Raw genomic sequence first — 25,604 nt, 5'->3', positions numbered from 1 at the left:
TAATATACTTTCATCGGTTTGTTGAAGATTCTATGTTGTGATTCGGACGGTGTGTATGTGTACAGTGTACGTGCGTTCAGTTTGGTTCTTGATGTGATCATCAACTAGAATGGTTTGCATGTGATGTATCCATTGCGTTTTGTAACGGATATTTTTACATTAAAGTGGTTTCAGCGTAAGCGTTCGAGTTTTTTTCTTCTCTTCTTTTTGAATCGCAGTCGTCGTCTTCTACCTTGCATTTGTTTGCTTCGGAGGAAGACGAATTGTCCATTTGTGCAGAAAATAGAACTAACGCAAACAGTAATTGATTTTAATGGTGTGAAATCAGTATGCTCACCTGTACGCAGTACAGCGGAGCAGCCCAGTGAATTGGATTCAGTAAAATGGGTTACCGTGTAATGCAAACTAATAATATGCTTCATTATAAATCAAACGAAATCCTCTACGAAGTGGTTTTAATTGGGCCAAACGACTAGATGTAGGCCCGTTTACGGCCGTGGGCAGTCTTACTCTACGCACAATCTTTTCCCATCATAATAAAATCTATAGAACTTTTCTTTCTCTCTCTCTCTCTCTCCCTCTCGTGAATATATACTGATTTTGAAACTTTGTTATCAATTTTACAAAGAAAAACAACCAAAATCATTTGGTTTGCATTTTTATAGTTGCTTTATTTTGACATTTTTATTCAATAAATAAATAAATACTGGTGTTGCAATAAATTAGCTTAGGAATAAGTGCGACAATAAATTAATTTAAACAAGTTAACATGCATGGTTAACATTTTCGATGGAGTTTACCATCCTGCTGGCTTGTCGAACCAGATTGGCTCTGGTCTTTGGTAAACGAGCGGAATTGGCGAGTTGTATGGTGGTAATGGCACTGGTGCTGCTTGGAATGTACGAGCCAATATTTGACCAATTGCAATGATCAAAAGGATGACCTGCGAACGATTTTGGTTTGGATTGATGACAAATTAATGAATGGAATAGAAAATTGTATAATAACTTAGGATACTAGAATAACGTTATGAATTTTACGAAGAAATTGAAAATATGGAATTTTCCTCAAAAACTGAATTTGATTGAATTTATTCAATTCAATGAATTTTTGTTTGAATTTAATCAACTTACCCCAACGCCGAGACCTTTTATTGAGACAACGGTCAGAGCAGCCAAAAGAGTGATTATGATACCAACAACAAAAGCAGTTGGGATTATAGCGAAAGTAAGGCGTTTCAACAGATGATGTCCAAAAGTACGAGCTAATTTAGAGGAAAACATAATAAGCTATCATTAGATAAGGTAGCTTCAATTGTTTTAATTTAGAATTGCTTAGAACTTAATCAAAAGAATAAATAATGCCGGCAATTAAATAATCACACTCAATTAAATGAATTGTTGAAAATTTCCGACAAAATCAGAGTCATTGAGAATGCATTTTAGAATTGACCATCAAATCAATTTTGATTGCATACAATCAATCCCTGTTTATGATTTGAGTGCATTATTCATTTGCACTGCGATTGCGAATCGTTTTTAAAATGGTCTAGTAAACAATTTCAAAAACCATTTCCAAAACCTTTATCGCAACGACTCCACTCTAGAAAGAAAAAAAACGCTGTTTACTGTTTCTCTTTCCGAATTAAGGGAAAGTACGAGAAATTCCAAACGGCACTTGATTTGGCATAGATCGGCGCTAATTTCAACAACAATTTTGCATAGATGAGCACGTAATAAAGTTTATTCAGTTAGAACGATTCACTTGTTATCAACAGCATTCTTATATGGTTTGAACAATTTGTTGTGTTGTTGTTTGGTATTGTTTTTTCTATTTCTCTTTCTCGGCATTTTCTTCCGCGTGTGGTTTTGGTTTTGTGGATTTGCAACAATAATTTGTAAATTTACCGGTCGAATTGGCACTCAAAATGGAATAAATGAACACAAACCTTCTGACAGATCTGATATGGAATTGTTTGCTTCGGGCACATCTTGACATGCGGCCAAACTAATTACACAGCATAATACGGCAGCAACCAAAATGAGTTTATCCATTGCGTTCACCATGATTATTTTTTGTTTGTTTCTGTTAATTACTCGCGATTGCACTTCGATTGATTGCACACACTGAGCTAACTATTTGACGGAACAAACCGAAATGTTGATGTTTCGACAGCTCAACAACGTTTTTATTAATCGATGTCGCGTGCTCAGCCCCCAACTCTTAGAATATTCAATATCGAATCACACACAAACAATATGCAAATTCCAAATATGATTTGTTGAGTGCTTTGATTCACATTTCAATTCAATTAAATCACGACATCGCCGTGAACGCAAATTAGACCAACTATGACGTGAAACCGAATGCAAGAAAAACAATAGGCAAAGCCTAATTTTTGGTATGCACGAGTCCATATTTGGACTACAGTGATAGAGAGAGAGAGAAAGAGTTTCATGCAAAGCATTGTGTCGCATACTTGATGAATTTCTTTTAAAAGGCATAAAAGTATCGCGCACGTCAATGCATTTGATACGAAACAGTTTGACACTTTCTTTGCATACTCGGTGACCATCGGTCGTCTTCGCTTTGTCACAACATTTTCGGAACAGTCGAAAAAAACAAAGATCATTTTATTTAAATTGCCCGTTTGTTGATCGTTACTGGTACACTTCAATGCAGAGCATAAATAGTTGAAGCGCCAGAATACGAATCGTATCAAAATTAGCTCTAAATTACTGTAAATATGTACATTAAAGCGTGCTGTCACTGTTGTAGCCTGCAAAGAAAAAAACAAAAGAAGAAATCGGGAGTGGAAAGAAGAAAAGGCAAAGAAAAAAAAACGCTCAAGAATTTCGGCTTTTTTGGCGAATGAAACGCGCTGACTATGAATAAACGTGACAAAATTTACATACGATGACTGAATTTCGTCAAAATTTATTAGCATAGAACATATTGGTAGCGGTCGCTTTCGATTTTCGTTCCATGAATGACCGTCCATCGTATCGTTTTTCAAGTGAGCAAGTAGTTTTTCTTTTTTGCTTTAAATGAATAAGCACACACGAACGAACCAATAAAAAAAAAAACAGCCACACACAAAAATGCCACATGCAAATCATAACAATTTTACTTTTTCATGCAATTCAGAGCGTCATATCATCACAGAATATCAAAATTGCTAGAGAAATTGAAATTGATCGATTGATTGTCAATCGATTGAGAAATTGAAAACAACGGGAATTGTTTCTCTTTTTTTTCTACGGAAATACGGTATGAATGAAGTGCAGGATTATGGTCAGTTTTATCAATAAACCAATAAAGATTTATCATGTGTATGATTAGGGAACTTTTTCGCTCGTTCGCTAATAAAACGATTTATCAGCTAAGTCTCCTGATATTAGCACTATCCACAGGAGGCATTATAGACCAGTGGGCCACTGTCAGAAGACAAAGTAGAGCATTCAAGTATCACGTATCATTTAAATTACATTTACAACAGTTCAACTCATTGATGTCTAACCGCTGCAAATGCTATAAAAGTGATTTGCTTAGTTTATGATAGATATGGATAAAAAAATAGAAACCAACAACAGCAGCAGCAGTAGCAGCGGAAGCAACAACAACAACATCGACGACGATATAAATATATATAAATTATAATTCATAGTTATTAAGCAAAAGAACAGTTATCGATACGAATTAACAATAATTGATGCGCACAATTCTCTTCAATCTCCTCATTTTCATATGTGATATTAAAGATTGAAGCGCTCTCTCTCTCTCTCTCGCTCGGCTATCTCGTGAATATGGTCGTGCATGAACTTGCATACAAATCTCATCATATCTCGATCATCGCATACATATACGTAGATATCGGGGAATTGTTTTAGAGTAAAATTTACAGCTATGTGATGTGATTTCGTTTAGTCAGCAGTGATTCGGATTTTGCACAATAATTTTGTATTACATTGAACGAGCACGAGAACAAGTTTCTCTCGCTCGTCATTTAGATAAATATAATACAACAATGCACTTTTCTTACCTACAATTCTAGAAAAACATTCATGAGCTGAATGTGCGTGAACCACTTTTACTATGAAGAAGCATAAAAAAAAACAAATGTAATCACCATCATCATCAACATAATAATAGCAAAGCGCGTACGCAGAAAAGTTCAGCATCCTCGCATTAGTTTTTTTTTCGTGTTTTTGTATTTGGCGGAATCGATGCCATTCGCGCTAGGCTAACACACATACTGGACAAATTGTTCGTTGGTGGTGGCAATGACTTGATCCTCATCACTTTCTTTCTAATCACATGCTCGATTCGCAGAAATGATTTCTATTATTGAAATCAATCAATCAGTGCTAATATTGCAACGGAGAAGAACAAGAAGATGGTAGAGACTAATTGAATAAATGACCGCACACATTTCTACGTGAGAAGACTGATCTAGTGCAGGCCAGAAGAAAAGAATTATCGATTGGAATGCGCGTTGAAATGAAATGAAGAAATGTTTTACTACAAATAATTGCTAGTTAATTGTTTTATTTGAACGACATGAACAAATCCGAACGGAGCAATGAGCTTGCAAAACGGGGACGATGCTCCCTTAACAAACGCAACTGTAGTGCGCTATGAGTAAATGTCTTTGTACGATCGATCAATCGTCGATTATATCGATATTCAGTCGATGTTTTTTTCTCTTCTTCTTTTTCTAATTTTCAATTGTTTCGCATCGATCATCGCAAGAGGGTCAATATATTCAATGGAGATAAAATGAATATTGCATTTCATGCACCATTTCGTATTTTACAACCGTACACTCAAAACTGCTGCTCTGTGTTCTTTAATGTTATTTAATGTTCATTACAAATATGCACGAATTCAGAGCAGAGCATCGTCATGTAGCTGAATCGAAAACGAAGCAGATGATGAGAAAAAAAAGTTTAATAAGATAAAAGGAAATGAAATGTGGACACCGCAACACCATTCAATGCACATATTTGAACTTGTTCTTATTCCATCAATTATGGTTTCGTTTCTCCATTATCCATCACTTGGCCAAGAAGAAAAAAAATACAAGAGAGAAGATGATGAAATAATGTGTATCGCACATCAGCTTGGATCGAGCAGATTAATCCAATATATAAAACATATTAAGCGTCATACGGTCCAACACTTCAGATGACCCAATTCTGATGCGTCTAAATACAAACAGAAAAAGAAGGAAAAAATCTAGCTGCAGATTACCTGTTTGTTGGGGCGTATGCACGCTACGCATTTTGCAACTTTTTGAACATGTTCTATTCTGATCATGCAAATTCTATTCTCAATGTGGTCGATTCTAGAACCACTCTGTTCAATCAATGAACACGACTGATCGAGACGATTAATCCTTCTTTTTTTTCATTCACTCACAGAATATTCTCCGCAGACAGACGCGCTCTGCTACCTTCACAGCTTTAGCAGACAGAACTAATTGGCTGCTAAAATTCGAACTAGCGCTAAATGAACGAGCTAAAAAAAACAGCAAAATTAGCAGCTGCATCAGTATCGGCAAAAACTTATTACGAACATATTCTGTTTCTCAACCAGAAAGCATAATTTTTTCGTTGATATGTGCATCGTCATTAACGGTGACGTTTTCGCACACGCCAATTTCATGCTCTCACATCATATACACCAAGAACCATAAAATTCTCAGCATGCACATTTCTTTTGGATCACGCATCATTGTAACAATTTTTTGTTGTTGCGATACATATATTCTTCCAATCTTTGATCCAATTTCCCAAACGATATGCGGCGCGCACACCGCACACTTTAGGTCTGAACCTTAGTTCGCGGCTTTTATTGCTCATAGTAATTATACAGGCCTATGAATCTGGTGTGTTCCGTTGTGAACGTGGTGATGAGATTCACTTAGTGCCGCACTCGTACATGCATGCATGTTACATATAAATATAAGTGTGCATGTCTCGATCTCTTGATCTTCTGCCATTGGGTTCTTCAGTTTTTGTATGCGTTTCGTGCACCACGGGAGTTGAGCACAATTTCGCAAAAACGCATTCATTTATCGGTGATGAAGTGACAGTTTGGAATGAGCTTAAGCGGGAGGCAAATGGATTTTGTCAATATTTATTGGTTGCCATAAATTCGGGTGAAAGTGATGCTGTGTGTCTGTGTCGCATACGGTTGCGTTCTACCCCTTGGTGCGAACACCACTCGAATATCACTCGTATGTATGAATGCATTGGAATAACAAACGTTGTGTGTGAAAATTATGTTTTAGTTTCTGGCTCACGATCTAGTAGTCTAATACGTATCAAAACAGTGTCTATGGAGCATCCGCGCGCTCTCTTTGAGCGCTTATAACGTAAAGAAAACATTGTCCGCAATGAGTTTTTCTTTAGTTCATCATTTGCCTCACTTCGAAGATAACATATTGATCGGTGTTTACAGCCTAATACTTTTCAGTCTGAATTAACGACGACAACTTGAAACAACTCAAGCACCATACACGAGCATTGGCATCGGCATCGGCAGCGGGATTGCAAAAAGAAGATCATACAATTGAATTTGTGCATTTCATTAAGACAAACTAACTGACGAATTTTTTGTTTTTGGTGGTTGTTAGTTTTTTTCCTTGCATGTGTAATTGAGAATTCAAAAAGTTTGATTGTTGTTTGCTCAGGGTGCTGAGATCAATCAGAGAAATATTTTTTTGTGGAAAAAATGAAATTCACCGTCGTAGCAATTTTTGCCTGTTTCCTTATTCTGCCCATCAAGTGCAGTCGAATCAATTCGAAAGTGTACGAAGAGCTCCTGATGGAAAACCAAAATCATATTATTGACGTTGGAGGCGATAGTGGTGAACAGACACAAGATCAATTGCAAGAGCAACCGCCACCACCGCGAGTTCAGCAAAAGAACAAGGAAGTCGGTAATATGTTGGCATATGTGAAAACATCCATTCCGATTCGTATTTTTCAGTGCATGCAACGATTGAACATTTTGAAATGCATGAAAATTTTCATTTTGCAACGCATGGAACGATCACCGATCTACCCGAATACGGGCAACGTGACGGCCGATTTTCTCGACCAAATCCTAACATTCAACCAAAATAACAGTGAAGATGGTTCGATCAATGAAGAAACACTGGACAAATACTATTTGCAAATGAGCGAAGTTGAAATAAATGAACGGCTTTTGAAGAGTTTTCAGCGATTTTTTCACGATCGTGAAATAAAATTGCATTTCATTCCAGGTATGGTTGTCAAAGTGGTGCCGAATGAAGAGAACGCCATCAATTTGTCGTTGAAACGAGGTAAGTTCAATTCAATTGGTTCAATCAATGAAGGTCGTGATGTGGATGAAACTAAAACGATTTTTTTTCTCTTTTTTTTCACAAAGCATCAACTTGGTTGGAGGCAACTGGTCGTGCTAAAAACCGACCCGGTGATTACCTGCTGCAATTGGGCATTCCTGCAATTTTGATGCCTGCTATTCTAATGGGCTCAGTTCTACCTTTTATTCTACCAGCATTGAAATTTGCTACCATTTTCTCGGGAATGATTAATCATGCCGCTCTTGTGTCGGCCTTTGCGTATGCTGCAAAGCACGCCGCCTTCCCTGGGCCTGAGTCAATCAAACACCTATACTACAATCCAGGCTATCACAGACGAACCGAAAGCTATGAACACCAATAGAACAAATAAAAAAAAAACAAAACAAATATTCACAAACAATTTTTATTTGTTCAATTTTTTTTTCTCGATGGAGCAAATATTTATTGCAAAACAATTTTAGCATTCGTTTAATAATTAGAATTAAATCAAAAATAATTTATTGATAAAGAAAACAATTGGCCAAAACATTATTTTTATGAACGTTTTATTTTTCTGTGTCTCTTCGCTTTCATCTTCTGTCGTGTCTTTTTTTTTTAAATGCAATTTAATTTGTGAACGTGAATTATGATTAATTTGAATAAAACTTCACTTAAATAGTACAATCACTTGTCATTTTCAATTCGATTGATTATGGTGACACATTTCTTATCATCGACATCCATATCGACGTCATTCCAGCCCCAGATGTTTGAATTCACATCGGCTTCTTCAGTCGAGCATTTCGAAATATCTGCCGATTTCTGTCTGGTTCCATCGCCAGTTCGAATCGATCGTCTTTCGATAATTTCTTTTGATGCCGTTTTCAGGTCAAAGGCCCAACCAATTTTAGCAAAGAAATCAATAAATCCCGTCGAAAAATTCATTGAATAATCACCGAGCTCCGATGTTTTATAATCCCACGGGAATACATGATGATAATTATGAAAACCTTCGCCTGTAAGTTAAAAAAGTGTTCAGAAAAATCAATCAAATCACTTTCGAATATTTAGTACATTCTTTTGTTTCATAGAGAAATTCCACATACCAAACGCTGCGACAGCAACAAATACATTGTTCGACGGTGGAATCGTGCTGTGAATGGAAAAGGTAAACATTGATTGAATTAGAGCAAATTCGCTTTTTCACCTATAAATAAATTTCGACTGGTAAATACTAACCGATCTAGTGGTTTTGTACCCCATTTATGAGCAGCGCTATTCACTGAAATTTTTTGAAAATAATTAAAATGTGACAAAAAAAATCTTCATTTGCTTTTGATTTATATATACCAAGCCATGTTGCATTAAGAGTCAATACGTATCGCAATGCAGACGCAACGAACCACGAGTTCCATAATGTTTCATTCAGAATGTACATTGGCATCAGTGTTGGTATTATGAAGCAAAATGTTGGCATCAACAATAAATAATATCTATAGAAGAAGAACATGAAAAAGGACGATTTTTTTTATTAAATTTAAAAAAATTAGTCTTTACTCACTTTTTCTGGAACATAACGATTGGATCGCGTTCTAAATCGCTCATATCTATAGTGGCACCTTTTCGAAGCACATCTGGATGTTTTCTCACTAGCAACCAGCCCACGTGCGAGAAAAAAAATCCTCTACGCGAATTGTGCGGGTCAGCGTCAGTGTCGGTGAACTTGTGATGTACCCTTAATGATAAAAAACACATCATTGAAAATGTCATGCAAAATGATGCGATGATTAACTTGAATTACCTATGATCACGAACCTAACAATTGAAATTGACGGACGAAAGAAAGACAAATTGATTAAATTAAAGACTTTCAATTTTAAGTCGTTATATTTCAATTACCCATTCGAAGATGGAATTTTGAAATGCGATTAGATTTGCAATGCACAACACAATTCGCAACTTATAATTGGCTCGATATGATCGATGTGCCCATAAACGATGTGCGCCAGCCGTAATTCCCATGCCACCCAATGAACCGTACGCATATGCTAGAACGAACATCGATTTTTTTTTTCTTCAATTTTCAAAATCAATTCACTTTGAACAGAAATGACCAAAAAAAAACGGTTTGCAATCACACAATTTCAATCAGATGCACTTACACAAAATAAACGTAAAAATGCTAGCTTGTCGTGTCACCATTAGATATGCTCCGTACAGCGCAAATAAGTGAAGTGAAGTCATGATGGCGACATTTTTCCACACAATATCGGTTTGAAAATACGGTTTTCGCTGGAAGAAGGGTGGAAATTGATCATTTTTAGATGATTTGATATTTTTTTTTTTAGAAAAATTCACAAAAACCAAAAAAACTCAAATTATATTCTTTTACTTTGTGTATTTTTTTGGGAATTGGCGTTCCAAAATCCGTACTTTTTCGCTCAACAACTGCATCGGCCAGAAGTAGCGATGAATTACTCAGAATACTTGGTGCCATTTGAAAAGTATTATTCCTTTATTCTCAGAACAAATTTTTTTTTTTATATTTTGAATGTAAAATCAATACAAAATCTATTGAATTTTAGAGTCACAGAAAATCATTGTTCACTTGCACAACATTAATATTCGGTAACACATGAATATATCAAACGGTTGACCAAAATGTTCTAAATGCATTGAAAAATTGAAATGGTCATATAACTTAATTTGAACAATTCGATAGATTTTCATTATTTTTGCTGGATCAACGACTTTTTTTTCGCTGCAAAATGAAATGCCATCATATTTTTTTTGTTCCATACTCTAACGTCAACGTAATTAGCATTTGAAAGCAAATCCAAAAACAACGGGATCCAGTTTCATGGAAACGTGCGCAACCAACCAGACAGACAAAAACAATAATTGTGCGATGTCAAAGAAATCACGAATAAATTCTCTTTAATTATTACATTCTTTGTTTTTATTGAAATTTCGGTTTGGGTTCCCTGACACCAGTCATTCGAATTTCAACATTGTTTCAATCATTGATAAATACAATTACAGTATTCTCTTCAATTTCCATTAATGTTTTTTTTCTTAAAAACTATTCTTTCATCAAAATAGCTACGAGATAATTTATTAAATAGGTAGTATTCATTGGTTGAAATTAATTTTCAACTTTGTGAAGAATGGTTGCGGATTTTTTCTCGCCCTCATCAAAATCAGCATCGTCCCAACCCTGAATGAATGAATGAAAAAAAAGAAACAATTAGTTTGAAAATATAAAGAAGATAAAAATATTCTTATGATACGAAGTCGAATAATCATTTGTGTTTTTTTTTAAAGAACTTACCCAGACTAATTCCTTTGGTTCGACTGGTTCATCGTGTTTGGCGGCTTGAATACGCATCAAATCATCAACGGTGGCTTCACTGTATTTCACATTGAGATCACCACAGCGAGCCATACGCTTCTGAATAGTCTCTTTTGATACGGTTTTCAAATCATAGGCCCAACCGATTTTGGCAAAGAAATCAATGAAGGCAGTCGTAATGTTGTAACGGTAATTTCCCAATTCCGCGGTTTTATAATCCCATGGGAAGACGTGATGAAAGTTATGCCATCCTTCACCTTGTGTCATGATACCCAAGAGCCGGTGGTCGGTTGGTCGGATGCTGGCATCGTATGGTTTTGAGCCGACGGCATGAGCGTAGCTGTTAATTAAAAAGGTGTCGTGCAATGTGTACAAGTGTCTCAAGACGAAACCAACATGCCATGCAGCGCTCAATGTTTCACCGAAAAAGTGGCACAAAATCCAAGTTGGCAACACAATAGATATCAATGGCATAAGGTACCAGTAGTATCTGAAAAAAAATGACGATTTCAAATTAATCGATTGCTTTGAACGTTCTTCAAAAAAAAAAAAATGAAAATAAATTTACTTTTTCTGGAACATAACGATTGGATCGGCAATGCAATCGCTCATGTCAATGGTTTGTCTCTTTTGATCGACTTCTGGACGTTCCTTAACCATCAACCATCCAAAGTGCGAGAAGAACAATCCACGGCCTATTAACCAATTTAAAAACATAAATTAAAATATAAGTTAAACGCCACTTAAATTTCAACATCAAATCTAGCTTAGGTCAATTTTTCTTACCAGCATTGTGTGGATCGGCGTGCGTATCTTGATATTTGTGGTGAACGCGATGATCATGAACCCAAACCCAAATACCTGTATATTTTGAGAAAGGAAAAAAATTGCGAAAATTCAATTAACACCTGATAATTGCATCTATAGAATGATTCGCTAGACACTGTATGAACAGTTACTTTTAACACTTTCAATACATCGATTATACTCAATTGTCCATTATCACTTCACTTCATTTCTTTAAATGTTTGCGAATTTTAATTTTCAATTTTGCGAATTTATTTGAGATTTAAAAAAAAGGCCTAAAAAAATGCGGCAATCACTCACCGTTTTGATGGGCAATGGTGTTGAAGAAAGCCAAAATCAATTTCAACTGCCAGGTTGCTTTGTACCCTTTGTGTGACCACAATCGATGTGCTCCGGCAGTAATACCCAATAATCCCCAATGAACAAGCAAAATGGCTAAAAAAAAATTGACCAAATAATTGAACTTAATTTTTTTTCTTTTCAATCCATAAACGACTATAGCTGTTGACCTTGAAAATTCTAACATTCCACTGCAATTCATTCACATGCACTTAATTAATAGTCAATAGAATAATTACCCATAAAAATGGTAGCTAATTTGCATTGGCCGGTGAGAATTTGATATATTCCATAAAATGAACCCAAATGAAGGTACACGAAGAAAGCGACATTTTTCCAAACTAAATCCTTTAAAGTCCATGAAGCATCATCCGACTGTATGAAAAAATAAATAAATCCAACCGACACGTGTCCATAAAAAATCACTTGCATATAATTGGCGAATTTAATAAAATAATGACTTACGCTATTATAAAAGTTTTTCGGTTCAGTCTTTGTAGAATCATTTTTGTTAGCGACTCCGGCACTGAGACGTCGAGCAGCCTGAGATCTTTGTTTGATAGTCGATTCATCATCGAAAACGGAATTTTCCGCATCAATTTTATCTGTTTCAACCATTCTGAATAGTGGCAGCTATTTGGATGCTCGAATCAAACACACTAAATTCACCAAAGCAAGAGAGTGTGTCAAAATTGTTTTCGGTTTCAATCTGTCAAAACTCCGGCCACACTGTCTTATCCACACTTAACGAACACGTGATATTATCGCTTATTTCTTTTTCTCACTTTATCCGCTCTATGTTAATAACCGGTCATATGTTCTCTCTTTTTTTTTGCTTTATTGCCAAATAGAGTTATTGTTGTTGTACAGTTCAGAAGCTCATTTTCGCTCTAAACCGAACGTTCACCTTTTTATTTGCAATTTTCGAAAAAGACGTTAACGTTATTGATTCAAAAAATTCACTGAACAAGCCACTTGGCATCCTCTCAGCTTTATATATTTCAATTCACATCGAGAATTGATAAGGCGTTTAGTGTTGTTGTATTCACTTTGCAAGTGATTTTTTACTCGAGTTACGTGTTGCTACTTTATTTATTTTTTTTTCTCTCCGCTTCTCATCTCATTTGTTGCTACTGCTGCTGGTTTGCTTTGTTTTTTGAATTAATCGGACGATCGCTGTGTACGCATGTAAGTTCATTTTGAACATTCGATTTTATTTGTGTGTCTCTTCAGTGTCGACCGAGTGATGTACATCATATATAATTTTTCGTTTGCAAAAATGCTCACGTAAATGTAAACTTATACATTAGTTTAGTCGTGCTTTGTATGCTTCGCCGATTTATGTAATCATCTGAGAAATTGTGACATTATAAAGGTGGAATGCTATTCATAAGATTCGTTAACGAACGAACGTTTGTACGTAGGAATGAATCTTTTCTGAAATCAATACTTGCCAACGCACATACACACAGAGACACGCACACAATTTAATACGGATGCAACACGGGATTGAGATGAGATTTATTTTCAGAAAATACTGTTTACTTTAGAATCTAACACTCGAGCTGTGCACGACCGTTCAAAACGCTTAACACTTTTTTCCTGCTTGCAATTCAATCGATGCACATGCGGCGTGAAACATGAGCTCATACCATTCGTATGAATATTTTTTTTTTCAATTCAAATGCGCATGCAAAAAGTGCAAGTAAGCAACGAATGAATCGAGTTTTGCATATCTGCAATCGAATCGTTTTAAATTTTTTTCTACTTCTTCTTTCGTTGAACGATTTCAAATCGACGATTCGTGTTTGTAACAAGTTCACAAGCACATTTCATTCATACTTTCAGTGCATTTGCACTGAAAGATATCTGAATGTCGCCTCAACTGGGGCTAAATCTTGAATCTTGATTAAAAGTAGTAATTATTGGAACCGTTCAATAGCAATCATCGTTTGACGTTGCCACACTAGAGTGTTGGACGACAACAAACAATTTCTCAAATTTTGGGCACTCATTTTGCACGTGACACAGTTGAACAAACGAGGTAATTCACCTCTTAACAGATAATTGGATTCGATTGACTTTCTCTGGACATTTGCTTCACTTCCCAATGAAAAAACGTAGACTGGGTCTATAGTTCTGTTTTGCTTGTTCATATGGTCTAGGCCAGGTTCAAGCCGAATTTCCGCCGAGGATAACCGAAGCTGGTCTACGCTTATTCATGGTTCTTCTTCATTCCAATAACGATTGCTGGCATCAGAATCAAAGGTTTACCAACAAAACCTTATCAAAGCCAATTGTCGCACGATCATTCTATTTTTGCCTCTTGCCTCTGATCCAATCAGAAAATCGTACGTTTCGAAAAGATGATAAAATTTAATTTGTTCTTACGAACACAACAGCGAAACGGAAAATCTCCGTTCAGAATTAATTGGTTACTTAGATGAATCAGATCGCATTTCCTGATTCAGCCACAATGAAGGTGCATGACTGACCTTTGTCGTTTCGCTAACAGAAGCGTGAAATCGAATCATCTGTTTGATGAACGCATTCATTATATTCAAGTGATAATAATTGATGCCTTGCGCCTATTAAGAAGCCATAAATCAAACGGCACTGCAGTTTCAAAATCAGATCGATTTTTCTTACAATCGCAATTAGTTTTGTTTCTCTCCTCATTGATCTGCATTCGTTTTTCTCGTTCAGTACTTCAAATGACGCGCTGCGTGGGATATTCGTGATATCAATTCGTTCACAGGCGTCGTTCGTTTTATATAAAAAAAAAATAAGAAAACAAAAAACCAATTGAAAAGGAAGAAAAAAAACCGCATGTATTCTGTCCGCTCAGCTACTATTATCAGCAGCAACAAACGCGTGCACAGAGCATTTATACGTATAAAAAAATGTGTCATCATACGATCATGCTTAAACGAGCATATGAAACACATCGATTCACTTCGACTTTCACACGATCCCATTGTCTGACTATTTTTGTTTTCATTTTTTTTTATATATATACAAAATGTAATCAACTTCTATCCTCTGTTCTCTCTCTTTCACTGTCAAAACGGGCACACGGACCATGATAACGACAATTACATTATTTGTTCGTTCGTACATTTCCTTTGGTCACACGGGGCAATAAATTCATAGATTATTTTAAGAACTTGAGAAAAGGTAGTATCCAACAGAATTCTAATCATCAATCGTGTGTCTCGTGCTAGCATTTGATTAAAATGACACGCTCAGGGTGGAAGTGATAGGATTTCACACTTGAATTCTGGAAAATGGTGATAAAATCTAGAATAAAATGTAGATAACGACGGTTGATTTGATACGTTTAGAAATTGTAGCTCTGTTTATGAAAGTCAAAGTAGCCCATGGCACAGGTATAGTAACTGTACATAGTTATTATATAGAATGATATGTCTTTTTATGTCGCTATATATACTTTGTCTCTCCCCTACATATTCAACGCTTTTATTTAGGGATATTATCATTTTTAAATTCAATTCAATTCATTTCAATTGAAAAAAACAGTTGGTTCATATATACTGGTGAAATTCTATTCTAATTGACATATTTTTCATTATGAAAACCGTTTCAAGAGTTGGAAATAAAATTCTAATTTTTATTTTATATTATACATACATAGAAGAAAAACAATATTTTGCAATGTTTCTTTGTGTAAATTCGGACAAAAATCGGAAAAATTCGATTTTACTCTTACGGTGTCACGCATAACACGTTTATGGTGCCACTGAGTGGTATGATTTACTTGAAAATATTCAAGAATGTTGAATTAAAATCACAACCAATTCAAGTTTTTCCAGGAATTTATGGTTTATTCTCGAAGGAAAGATTAAAGGAATAAATATTTAAATAAAAAAAGTAGTTTCCAATTGAAATTATTTTGATTTTGTTTCCAATGATGCATGATTTACACATGAATCACACTTTTTGCTTTAAAAAAAATCTTCTCGATTGGAGACTCCAATTTGGAGTAATGCAAAAACATAGTCGCTAGAGCGGAGAAGAAGATATTTCATTAGAATTAAAAAATCTATCATGGAAATACGGTGAGTATTGATATGGAATTGTTTAATAAATTAACTTTGAATTTCCAATAGTCTATGCCTCTTATTGATATATGATTGCATTTAATATTTGAGGGCAAATTATGATTGAAAAAATAAGAATCGATAAAGGGTTTCAATTTAATGCTGATTAAAATTCAGAATAATCATTTGGAATAGTTGCGTCAATAGTGTTCAATCGAAGAAGGATTGTATTGCAATCTTAATTCAATCAAACTAACAAAAAAATATGAACCAATGAGAAAAAAAATTGCTTAGTGCCATCTATTGATAATATGGTAAAACTATTCGACTGGGTATTATCACTAATGACTTGTCATCTTTCAAAATCAGCTGGAAAAGTAATTGCAAAATATACACAAAGCGATTCGATTTTTAGTTTAATAAATTTCAGAACAAAGAGGCGAAACGAAAAAAAATAAACAAAATTTTTCGTCTACATCGTTCGAAAGGGGCAGACCAAGTCGATGGTTTATAATAAAAAGCGGTTGAATAAATTATCATTTAGTTTTATTCGTCAATAACTCGCCTTATATTAGTATTATTGGTGTTGATTTGATTGTTTATTATTAATGAAGTAGTTAGTGCGCTTATAAATTAAATGGAATCGGCAGTAAAATGCAACTACAGCAGTTCTAGTAATTACGCGAGTGGGCCGTCTTCCAAAGCAAAACCATTGCAGACAAATGAATCCACAACGGCGGAAAAATATGTGTAAGTAAATTGGATTGGAATTATGGTGTATTAGTCCTGATTGAACACATAGTGTGTACAAAAATGTTGAACTTTGGAATGTTTATGTTAGTTCGGAGTGGAGGAGTCTTTCACGCTTATCAGAAGATCCACATTTGGTGCAGTTACGGCAATCGGCCGTCAACGGAGGGCTGAAAACATCAAAATTTCGCAGCATTTGTTGGTCATTATTGTTGGGAGTCTTGAATGGACGATCACAATCGTGGGTAACACAACGAAAATGCGATCGAAGCAGGTTTGTATGCGAACGATTTCGTTGCAGTGCTCTTTTTTTCTTAGTCACAATGACTAAACATGTGCCAATGCGTAATTCAATTTGCAAATGTGTAATTTTCCGTTGCTCCAGATATGTCGAACTAATCAAACAGTTTTATATCAATCCGCGAATGGCGGCCGAGGATGACCCGCTTTCTCAATCTGATAAAAGTGTGTGGAATCAGCATTTTTGCGATAAGGAACTGTGCACGGTTATCAAGCAGGATGTTATCCGTACATTCCCTGGCATTGAGTTTTTTCGAAAGCCAAATATACAGGAGATTATGATAAATATCCTCTTTTGTTATGCACGTGTCTATCCCGAAATGTGCTATCGCCAAGGTATGCACGAAATTCTTGCACCCATCATATTTGTTATGCACTGTGATCATCAGGCATTGCTGCACATCAATGATATTTCGGCTCACAATGTGGAGTAAGTAAAATGCATATCTCAATTGGTATTCTATTGTAACGGAGTCGAGAGTTTTAATTGGATTTCTTTTTTGAATTTTCAGCCTTGAGCTTCGCGAAGTGTTGGATCCAAAGTACTTGGAAGAAGATTCATAGTAAGTGAATATCTTTTGACCAAAATCAAAACTATGTTGAATGTGAACCATTCACATGTTCATGATTTTAATTGGAAATGCTCTTGTCACATTTTCAGCTTCATTTTTACAAAAGTAATGACGGAAATTGAATCATTTTATCGAATTCATGACTTGCATCCAACCGCAACCGGGTATTTCCCATCGACTCCACAGTGCGCTGTAATTAATTGAATCCAATTCGCTTTTTTCCTCGTAAATAATGTGTTTTTCATTTCATTTTAGAATCACGGCGAAGTGAATACCGTGTCCGATTTGGAAGTGGTCAGCCAACTGAACATGATTCGTACGTATTCGTTTCCCGCTATCTCTTTCTTTATTCATTTTGCATTCATTTTCCAGGCGATAAGATCCTTGCCAAAGCCGACAGTCAACTACATAATCACTTGATGCAATTGGATATCCCATTACCACTATTTGGCATGTATGTTGTAGATCTTTTCCTATTGATTTTTTAAATACGGCATCGCCGTAAACGACGTCAATGCAAAGGTTTTGGCCTTCCATAAGTCAAAACTAATCAAAAAACTAAAATCTATCTACAATTCGATAAAACAATATTAATTTTTTACATCAACAGACGATGGCTACGGTTGCTGTTCGGCCGTGAATTTCAATTACTCGATCTCTTGGTGCTTTGGGATGCAATTTTTGCGGAAGGTGCTCATTTTGAATTGACAAACTACATTGTTGTGGCCATGTTGATAAGCATTCGCGAAGAAAGTATGTTATCATCATCATATAATATAATTAGATGTGAATATTTTCAACAGCATGATTCCAGATCCTAACTACAATTTCATTTGTTTTTTTCAGTGTTACACAGTGATTATACAACCGGACTGTCGTACTTAATGAAATATCCGAGTAACATTGACGTTCTGCTAATAATTCGACATTCGCTGCACATGTATGCACCTCACGTAAGTTGTCCGATGCTATTCTACTACTGATGAACGTGAATGTCACTTGATTTCAACGCCAATCAATTTCCTCAACAATTCCTATAAGTAATCTTATTCTTCATCTTATCCAGAAATACGAACGACCACCAAACACGTTCACTGTGTCACCGAAGCATCAATTTGCCAATAAGCAATCGGCGCATACAAGTGGTAAATCTGCCACGCTGCCACGGAATAGTAATTCAAAAAATACTGCGAATCATTTTGGTTCGCAACCGAAACGGGTTAATGATGATTTGTCGCATAGAAATCATCGAGTCAATCATCATGAGTCGAATAAGCTGAGCCAGTCACCATCGAGAAGTGATCTGCTCAGAGAGCACGTACATAGTTTACAGAGTAAATCAACGAAGGCTGCCATGCGTGTGGTTAGTCCACCGCAGCTGAACAACGAACCGGGTATTGTCGACGGTTATTTAGAGAACGTAAGTTATTTCGAACATGTTCAGCTCTTTTGATCAAGCTATTTCATTAGCTTCGTTCGAAAATACGTCCATAAATTGTGTGTGCTTTTTTCCTTCCAGAGTTCAGAAGTATTAAAAATTCAATTGCAAAATGCCCACACAGTGATGACAATAGCACGCCTAAAATTGATACAGTATTTGGCTGTATTTCGGAAACATATACCGGGTGATTCAACGCATACACTTCATCAGTCAATGGATGGCATCGAAGAAGTAAGTAAAAGCCCAATCATTTTCGCAACAAAGAAGCGTTGAAAATTTTTCAAATGAATTGCCTCTCTTCCATTTGAACCCATTTTTTAGTTGTGTGAATTGTTGAAAATAAAGGAGAAACTACCGTACACATTACCAACGCCCGTTGAACCAGCGCTCGAGGCGAACGAAGCGAACGAGGCGGCCGTCTCATCACATCGCCGTAATGTCGATAAAAAGATTAAATCAAATGAACGAATACGTCCAAAACTGGAACAACAGACATCAGATGAAGCAACACCAAAGTTAGTAAGAGTACCGGCTGGTTCGCTGCCACCACTAAAAATATCTCCATCGAAGCAAATCAATTCGAATAGTAATGTTAAGAATAAAAAGTATGCCGTTGACATTCAACGTGATGATTTGGAATATGTCGGTAAGACAGACACCCAGGCAAACTCAAACACTATGGCAAATGTGCGGTATGAAATTCCTGAAAGTAGCCTAAGTCGTACAGCGACACTGATTCTGGGCAATCGAAAAGAACTGGAAATGCATGAATTTTCCTTCTCGAAATTGGCCAATGATCCGATTATTGGTACGAACAGCGGTCGGCGTATTCCAACGATGCCAGAAATTGATCCATCTGGTGATCGACAACCACTTGAATAAACTAACGGTTCCATACACAAACATTTCTATACGACAAAATGATTTGTAAATTTTAATTTTTGCCCACAAATAAACACATTTTAAATTCTATACACAAAATGAAATGGCTTGTGTTTTCAATGAAGGCGAAGCGCAGAACATAGATTTATCGTTGTTTTGTAACATAATGTATAGTGCTTTTGCAGCATTTATTCAAGGAACGCATAACAAGTTAACAGGTTTTTTGTTGTTGTTGTTGTTGCTGTTGTTATTAGATTGATTTGAGAATAGAGAGAATTGAAAATAAGTCCCAGCAACAAAATTTACTTAAACAGTGATTAACTATAAATTCATTTGTTTGTCAGTGATCTAGATAAATTTTGTTCTTTCTTCAAATAATATATATTTTTTAGTATGTGCGACTATTCATTTCCAAATAAATTGTTTTTCTTTTATTATGTAACCACATATAATACAGTTTTACATATAGTTGATCACTTTGTATTCATCTAATAACGTCGCAATCAATACACTTTGTGTCATCTGGAGATGTTATTGAAGTGAATTTATTCAACGTTTCTGAAATGATGAGAAAAGAAAACATGGCCAAACATTAATTGATGAATCAAAAGGTTTCGCTACTGAGCTTCATATAATTGAATTCAAATTGAAGGGGGATGCCATAGCAATGTCACAATAGCAACACTTACACAATGCGCATAGTATTGGTGAAGCCTGAGCCTTGTTTCCATCCGGTAACAACGACAACTGGGTCACCGCTCTTGATGAAGCCACGAGCTTTACCGAAACGAACACCAAATTGTACTCGGTCATCAACATCCTTCATCCAGTCAGATCCAGGTTGAACTAAACAACACAAACAGAAGCGATTGTATTAGTTTAATTGGTTCGTTAGATTTGATTAACAAAAATCGACATCCGGATTAAATGAATGGACCCGAAATGGAGCAACAACAAAAAAGACGAGCAATTTCATAAATAGAGAAAAGTGACCTACCATCATAAGACAATGGCAGAATACCACGGTACAAATGACATTGACGAGCTGTTTGTGGGAACCGTGTGACGGCGATGATTGGGCATTTTGGCTTGTATTTGGAGACCAAATGAGCTGAGCGTCCGCTTGTTGTGATAACTGTAAAATCCAAGCAATTTGGTTAATGACGCAATGATGACGTAACATTTTGGATAATAAATGAAAATCGATTGATATTATCAATGATGGATAATGATCGAAAACAAAAATGAACCTTACCGATGATAGCAGCAGCTAATGTTTTGGCTGCAGCTTCGACTGATGCGATGGCAACCGAGTGGGCTGCATCGATTGGTGTGCCCACACTTGATACCAAGTCGCTGAAAAGATTGCGTTGCCACAATGCAGCTTCGGCTTCTTTGGCGGTCTTGGCCATGGTCAAAACACACTCAAGTGGATATTCACCTTTGGCTGTTTCACCTGACAACATGACACAATCAGCACCATCCAACACAGCGTTGGCAACATCGGAAATTTCAGCACGAGTTGGACGTGGCTTCTTGATCATGGACTCAAGCATTTGTGTTGCGCAAATGACTGGTTTTCCTTGACGATTGCACTTGGCAATCATGGCTTTTTGTGCCAAGAACACCTTTTCTGGTGGAATTTCAATACCCAAATCACCACGAGCAACCATGATACCATCGGATGCTTCGATGATTGAGTCCAAATTTTGCATACCCTGTTGATTTTCAATCTTTGAAATGACCTTAATGTTCTTGCCCTTTTCGCCCAACACTTCACGGATTTCCTTCAATGCCGCAGCATTACGGATGAACGAAGCGAAAATGATGTCAACACCTTGTTCAACACCGAATTTCAAATCGGCCTTATCCTTTTCGGAAACGGCTGGCAAATCGACTGGTACACCTGGCAAGTTGACACCTTTGCGTGAGCCCAATGAGCCACCATTTTCAATGGTACAGGTCAATGTGTCGGCTGTTACGTCGGTGACAATCAATGAAATCAAACCATCGTCGACGAATACACGGTTGCCCTTCTTGACCACGTTCACAATGTTGGAGTAATCGACGTAGACAATGTCTTTTGTTCCTTTTTCGGCATAGGCTTTGTTTGTGGTCAACTTGATGGAATCACCACGTTTAAGTTCGACTTCAGCACTGCCGCCACCTTCCAACAATCCAGTTCTGATTTCAGGTCCCTTTGTATCTACAGATTTATAACGGTCACATTAGTTAGTTTCATGGAATGCATTTCATTTATGCGTTAATAAAAACGAATTGATTTTCTAGCAATACAAATTAAATGAATTTAACCAAGAGAAATGTTTGGTCATACCTAAAGCGATGGCCAATGGATGTTCCAGTCCCAACTTAGTCGAGTAGTTCTTGACAGCTTCGCGAACGTTCTTGATGGTTTCACCGTGGTATTCGTATGAACCGTGTGAGAAGTTCAAACGGGCAATGTTCATGCCAGCGCCGATGAGAGTCTCAAGCACTTCTGGGCTCTTGGATGCCGGTCCAATGGTACAGATGATACCTGACAATCGGACGAATGACACCTTGGAGTCAATGTCCAAGTTGCACAAATGTTGGAGATGGGTACCCTCATCATTTTGTTGGCTTGCGTTGCTCATCTGTGGAATACGTCACAATTGCATTGTTACATCAAATTGTTAGTGATAATCGAATAGAAGAAGTAGATAGAAAGAAACACACTTCACACAAATGGTGCTACAAATAAACACACAGAAAGAGAGAACTAAATTGAAAACACAGAAATAGATTTCCGGATTACAGGTTGGTGTGTATGTGCAATATGGGCAATTGGTTTATATATATATATATGTGTGTGTGCACACTCGGGTTTTCGTTTTTGCAGCCAATATATGTGTCATACATGCTTGTAATTCAACCAATAGATTTATTTAAATAATAAAAGTTAAGTCACAAACAAATGGGTTCTTATCATGTTATGTAATACTTGTTCACGTAGAGAGAGTGTCTCTGTTTCTCTCAAGTTTTTTTTTTCTTTTCTCGTGTTTGTCTTTCATTTTCGCGTGTAGGAAATGCAAAAGCAAAAAAAAAGGGGAACATTTCTTTTCAGATTAAAATACTCAAATCACACACAATCGAAGTCAACAGTCAGTTGATTCGTGCTCTTCTCATGAAATCGGGTGACCTTGAAAAGGTCATATCTCTTCTATGTGCTTATTTTTGACATTTGTATTCCACCATAAATGCCGTTATGTACTTATGCCAAAAGCAATGCTGGTGCTGTTGTTGAGGTCATGTCAATGTAATATTCACCAATCGATTCAAAGATGGAAAAATCAGTGAATTGTATAACAAATGCAACAAAAATTCTCTTTTCTTTTTTTACGTGTACGTGAACAAATGGCATCTAGTGTTGCAAATACAAATCGAGAATAATAAGCATATATATTAATGTTAAAACAAAAATCGTCACTTCACACTACCTCATCGGATGCTTTGTCGTATTCGGTTGGCCAAACCATTTTTTTTTTTAAATTTTGTTCTATTGTTATTTAACTAGATCTGATTTGATACTGTTATTTCCAAGAAGAAAACAAAAATCGATCAAATATGTAAAATACGTACAATTCAAATCAATTTTCAATGCACTAAACGAGCCAATTGGATTTTATTTTATAATGAATTTTGTGTCCGCGTTAAATTTGGTTAATATCCACAGTTAAATTGATTAACACTTCTTAGTTGTTTGGGGAGGGAAGGAGGTAGTTTATTTGTTTCGCTCTCTTTCAGTTGAAAAATGAATTTGTATCACGGTGTCGGTGTCGGTTTCAGTTTTTGGTAGCTGTTTTGACTTGAATGGGTAATATATGTTAATTGACAAGCGGCTATAGCACGGTTCTTGTGCAATCAAAACAGGAAGAAAAAGTCGAACTAACCAATGTAGCCGAATTGGAAGTAGATACAAGCAGAAGATACTCGTAATTTGACTTCAACAGCGAAGAAAATTCAACGAATGCTCGTCGAACGTTGCCGATTCGCATGTGTGTATCGGGCTGTATGTGATGGTGCAGGGCGATTCGACGCAGATGAAAATTTCTACAAAGAATTTTCATTACATTTCGTGTGAGTTATGTGTACGTGTGTTTGTGTGTGTGTGTGTGTGGATCTGTGGTTTTGTGTCTTGGTGAAAGAAGAAATGAATTTTTGTTCGTTTCATTTATGGCCTGTATGTTTACAACAATTCTCGCTACTTTTATTTTGAAACCGCAAAAACGGTTTCTTCCTTCCATTTGTATACCTTTATGACACTACAGTCTTCTTCCAGAAAATGAATTACATTGTTGTTATTATAACAACCATTAATTGTTTATACCAATCATTGCGATTGTGATAAATATTGAAGAAAATATAAAATTGGCTTTTGTGAGCGGCGTGTGATAATAGCAAGAGAAACAAAATTTTTTAATTTTAGATTGCTTCAGTTTCGGTCGGTGAAATGTATATAATCAAAGTGTTGTATATTCGATGGCAGTTTTTCAGCCATTACGTCGTCTGTCAAAAATAGAATTCGATGAGGAAAACATGCATTGTCATAACAATCCGTATTATCCATGTAAACAATCATCGAATTTATTATATTTGATTCGTAATGGTTTTTTTAAGCGATTTTATTCGTTCGATGAGTGGACTGGACACTGATTTCGACAAAGTGAAAGCTTATCGCCAACTCTTTTTTTCTCTCTCTTTAAAATGAACTGCAACACGGTAGTGCGCATTCTCGCTTTTCATCCAAGTGACATAACATTGAAACTGAATCCGTTTGCAGAATTTTTCAAAAATATTTCCATCGGTTACAAACATCAAACGGATTTTGAATTGAGTTTTTTGGTTTGATTGAAACGGCACGTTTTACCGATAACCAATTCTATCACGATTGCAACATTGCATTTAATTCAAGGGCCCGTCAATTTTATGAGTGTTTACAATGAATTGCATTTTGAGATGTATTCTCTCAACACATTGAAATATGCAGGCGATCGCAATATCTTGCACGAATTGCTTGAAACGGAACCCACTTCGATAAAACGATTATGATCACCTTAAATCATATCTAATCAGAGCGGAAAATGCCATTGAATTGGCACGTGATTTATCACCGATTAAACCATAAATTATAGTAATGCGTAGAATAATCAAAAACTTAGCTGTGTGATGTCAGAGGCCTGTGTCTGACTAACACGCATGATTACATTTAATCGAAGACACTTTTTGCGTCAATTTTTTTTCCTTCGTTTTTTTTTCTTCTTAATTTAAAATGTGGAATTTTTCCATTGTTGCCGTGAATATGGCAAATTCAAGATGTTACGACTTACAAGACAAAAAACTTACACATCGTCACGTAATTTAGAGGTGACATTGTGCAATAAATTCTGTGTTAAACTAAGAAATTGAAAAAAAAAATCCGCTCCAACTAATGGGTTTGTTCTTCAAATGTAAAAAAAGTGTAAATGGATGAATAAAAACTTACATTGGTTTGTTTTTGTCAGTCGATCGTCAAACAATTCAAAAAAACAAATTTTTATTTATGGTAAAGCTGATTGAGAGCAGGTTACTTTTATTTTTCTTCTAAAAGAGATTCCAGCACCGGCAAGCAACACGAACTTCAGTGTAGCACTAGTACATCGTATCGATACGCGAGTTTAGTTCATGCGGCGGCAACCATACTTTTTTTTTCTTCGCACTTCGTACTACAGAAGGCCTGCAGAATTAAGCA

At 36.1% G+C, this 25,604-nt stretch overlaps 6 protein-coding genes across 9 annotated transcripts; 2 read left to right on the top strand and 4 right to left on the bottom strand.

The window, feature by feature from the left end:
* Positions 1-654: 654 nt before the first annotated feature.
* Positions 655-2,260, bottom strand: LOC129578871 (protein apnoia). The gene is made up of 3 exons (XM_055468091.1): positions 1,949-2,260; positions 1,134-1,264; positions 655-943 (listed from the first exon to the last, which is right to left on the bottom strand). Exons 1-3 carry the CDS (start codon positions 2,064-2,066, stop codon positions 797-799), a joined length of 396 nt encoding a protein of 131 aa, XP_055324066.1. The 5' UTR covers positions 2,067-2,260; the 3' UTR covers positions 655-796.
* Positions 2,261-6,721: 4,461 nt separating this feature from the next.
* On the top strand, positions 6,722-8,064 carry LOC129578868 (uncharacterized). 2 transcript variants are annotated; one of them, XM_055468088.1, is made up of 3 exons: positions 6,722-6,942; positions 6,997-7,333; positions 7,420-8,064. In XM_055468088.1, exons 1-3 carry the CDS (start codon positions 6,739-6,741, stop codon positions 7,713-7,715), a joined length of 837 nt encoding a protein of 278 aa, XP_055324063.1. In that variant the 5' UTR covers positions 6,722-6,738; the 3' UTR covers positions 7,716-8,064. The 2 variants fall into 2 exon arrangements, with proteins under 2 accessions (XP_055324063.1, XP_055324061.1); XM_055468086.1 differs by having other exon boundaries at positions 6,722-7,333.
* LOC129578866 (acyl-CoA Delta-9 desaturase-like) lies at positions 8,009-10,063 on the bottom strand. The gene is made up of 9 exons (XM_055468083.1): positions 9,726-10,063; positions 9,496-9,625; positions 9,233-9,381; positions 9,135-9,148; positions 8,895-9,068; positions 8,684-8,826; positions 8,573-8,615; positions 8,440-8,486; positions 8,009-8,349 (listed from the first exon to the last, which is right to left on the bottom strand). The coding sequence occupies exons 1-9, from the start codon at positions 9,828-9,830 to the stop codon at positions 8,018-8,020; spliced, it is 1,137 nt and encodes a 378-aa protein (XP_055324058.1). The 5' UTR covers positions 9,831-10,063; the 3' UTR covers positions 8,009-8,017.
* Positions 10,064-10,264: 201 nt separating this feature from the next.
* LOC129578865 (acyl-CoA Delta-9 desaturase-like) lies at positions 10,265-14,260 on the bottom strand. Its single transcript, XM_055468082.1, has 7 exons — positions 12,297-14,260; positions 12,071-12,206; positions 11,793-11,927; positions 11,472-11,546; positions 11,254-11,380; positions 10,665-11,175; positions 10,265-10,550 (listed from the first exon to the last, which is right to left on the bottom strand). Exons 1-7 carry the CDS (start codon positions 12,447-12,449, stop codon positions 10,479-10,481), a joined length of 1,209 nt encoding a protein of 402 aa, XP_055324057.1. The 5' UTR covers positions 12,450-14,260; the 3' UTR covers positions 10,265-10,478.
* A 121-nt stretch (positions 14,261-14,381) lies between these two features.
* Positions 14,382-19,936, top strand: LOC129578861 (TBC1 domain family member 5). Its single transcript, XM_055468066.1, has 12 exons — positions 14,382-16,642; positions 16,734-16,916; positions 17,028-17,372; positions 17,455-17,505; positions 17,604-17,706; positions 17,770-17,830; positions 17,887-17,968; positions 18,125-18,267; positions 18,361-18,467; positions 18,581-18,934; positions 19,034-19,186; positions 19,277-19,936. The coding sequence occupies exons 1-12, from the start codon at positions 16,530-16,532 to the stop codon at positions 19,835-19,837; spliced, it is 2,256 nt and encodes a 751-aa protein (XP_055324041.1). The 5' UTR covers positions 14,382-16,529; the 3' UTR covers positions 19,838-19,936.
* A 52-nt stretch (positions 19,937-19,988) lies between these two features.
* Positions 19,989-25,499, bottom strand: LOC129578862 (pyruvate kinase-like). Of its 3 annotated transcripts, none has more exons than XM_055468067.1 (7): positions 25,359-25,492; positions 23,314-23,926; positions 22,173-22,470; positions 21,093-22,043; positions 20,835-20,972; positions 20,527-20,683; positions 19,989-20,395 (listed from the first exon to the last, which is right to left on the bottom strand). In XM_055468067.1, the coding sequence occupies exons 2-7, from the start codon at positions 23,350-23,352 to the stop codon at positions 20,383-20,385; spliced, it is 1,596 nt and encodes a 531-aa protein (XP_055324042.1). In that variant the 5' UTR covers positions 23,353-23,926; positions 25,359-25,492; the 3' UTR covers positions 19,989-20,382. The 3 variants fall into 3 exon arrangements, with proteins under 3 accessions (XP_055324042.1, XP_055324044.1, XP_055324045.1); XM_055468069.1 differs by having other exon boundaries at positions 23,456-23,926; XM_055468070.1 differs by lacking the exon at positions 23,314-23,926 and having other exon boundaries at positions 25,359-25,499.
* Positions 25,500-25,604: the final 105 nt, after the last annotated feature.

Source organism: Sitodiplosis mosellana, unplaced genomic scaffold (assembly GCF_009176505.1).
Source record: "Sitodiplosis mosellana isolate CC-2019 unplaced genomic scaffold, AAFC_SMos_1.0 Smas_scaffold_6226, whole genome shotgun sequence".
NCBI classification, from domain to species: domain Eukaryota; kingdom Metazoa; phylum Arthropoda; class Insecta; order Diptera; family Cecidomyiidae; genus Sitodiplosis; species Sitodiplosis mosellana.
The sequence above is the reverse complement of the archived record's forward strand: the minus strand, read 5'-3'. Positions and strand labels throughout refer to the sequence as shown.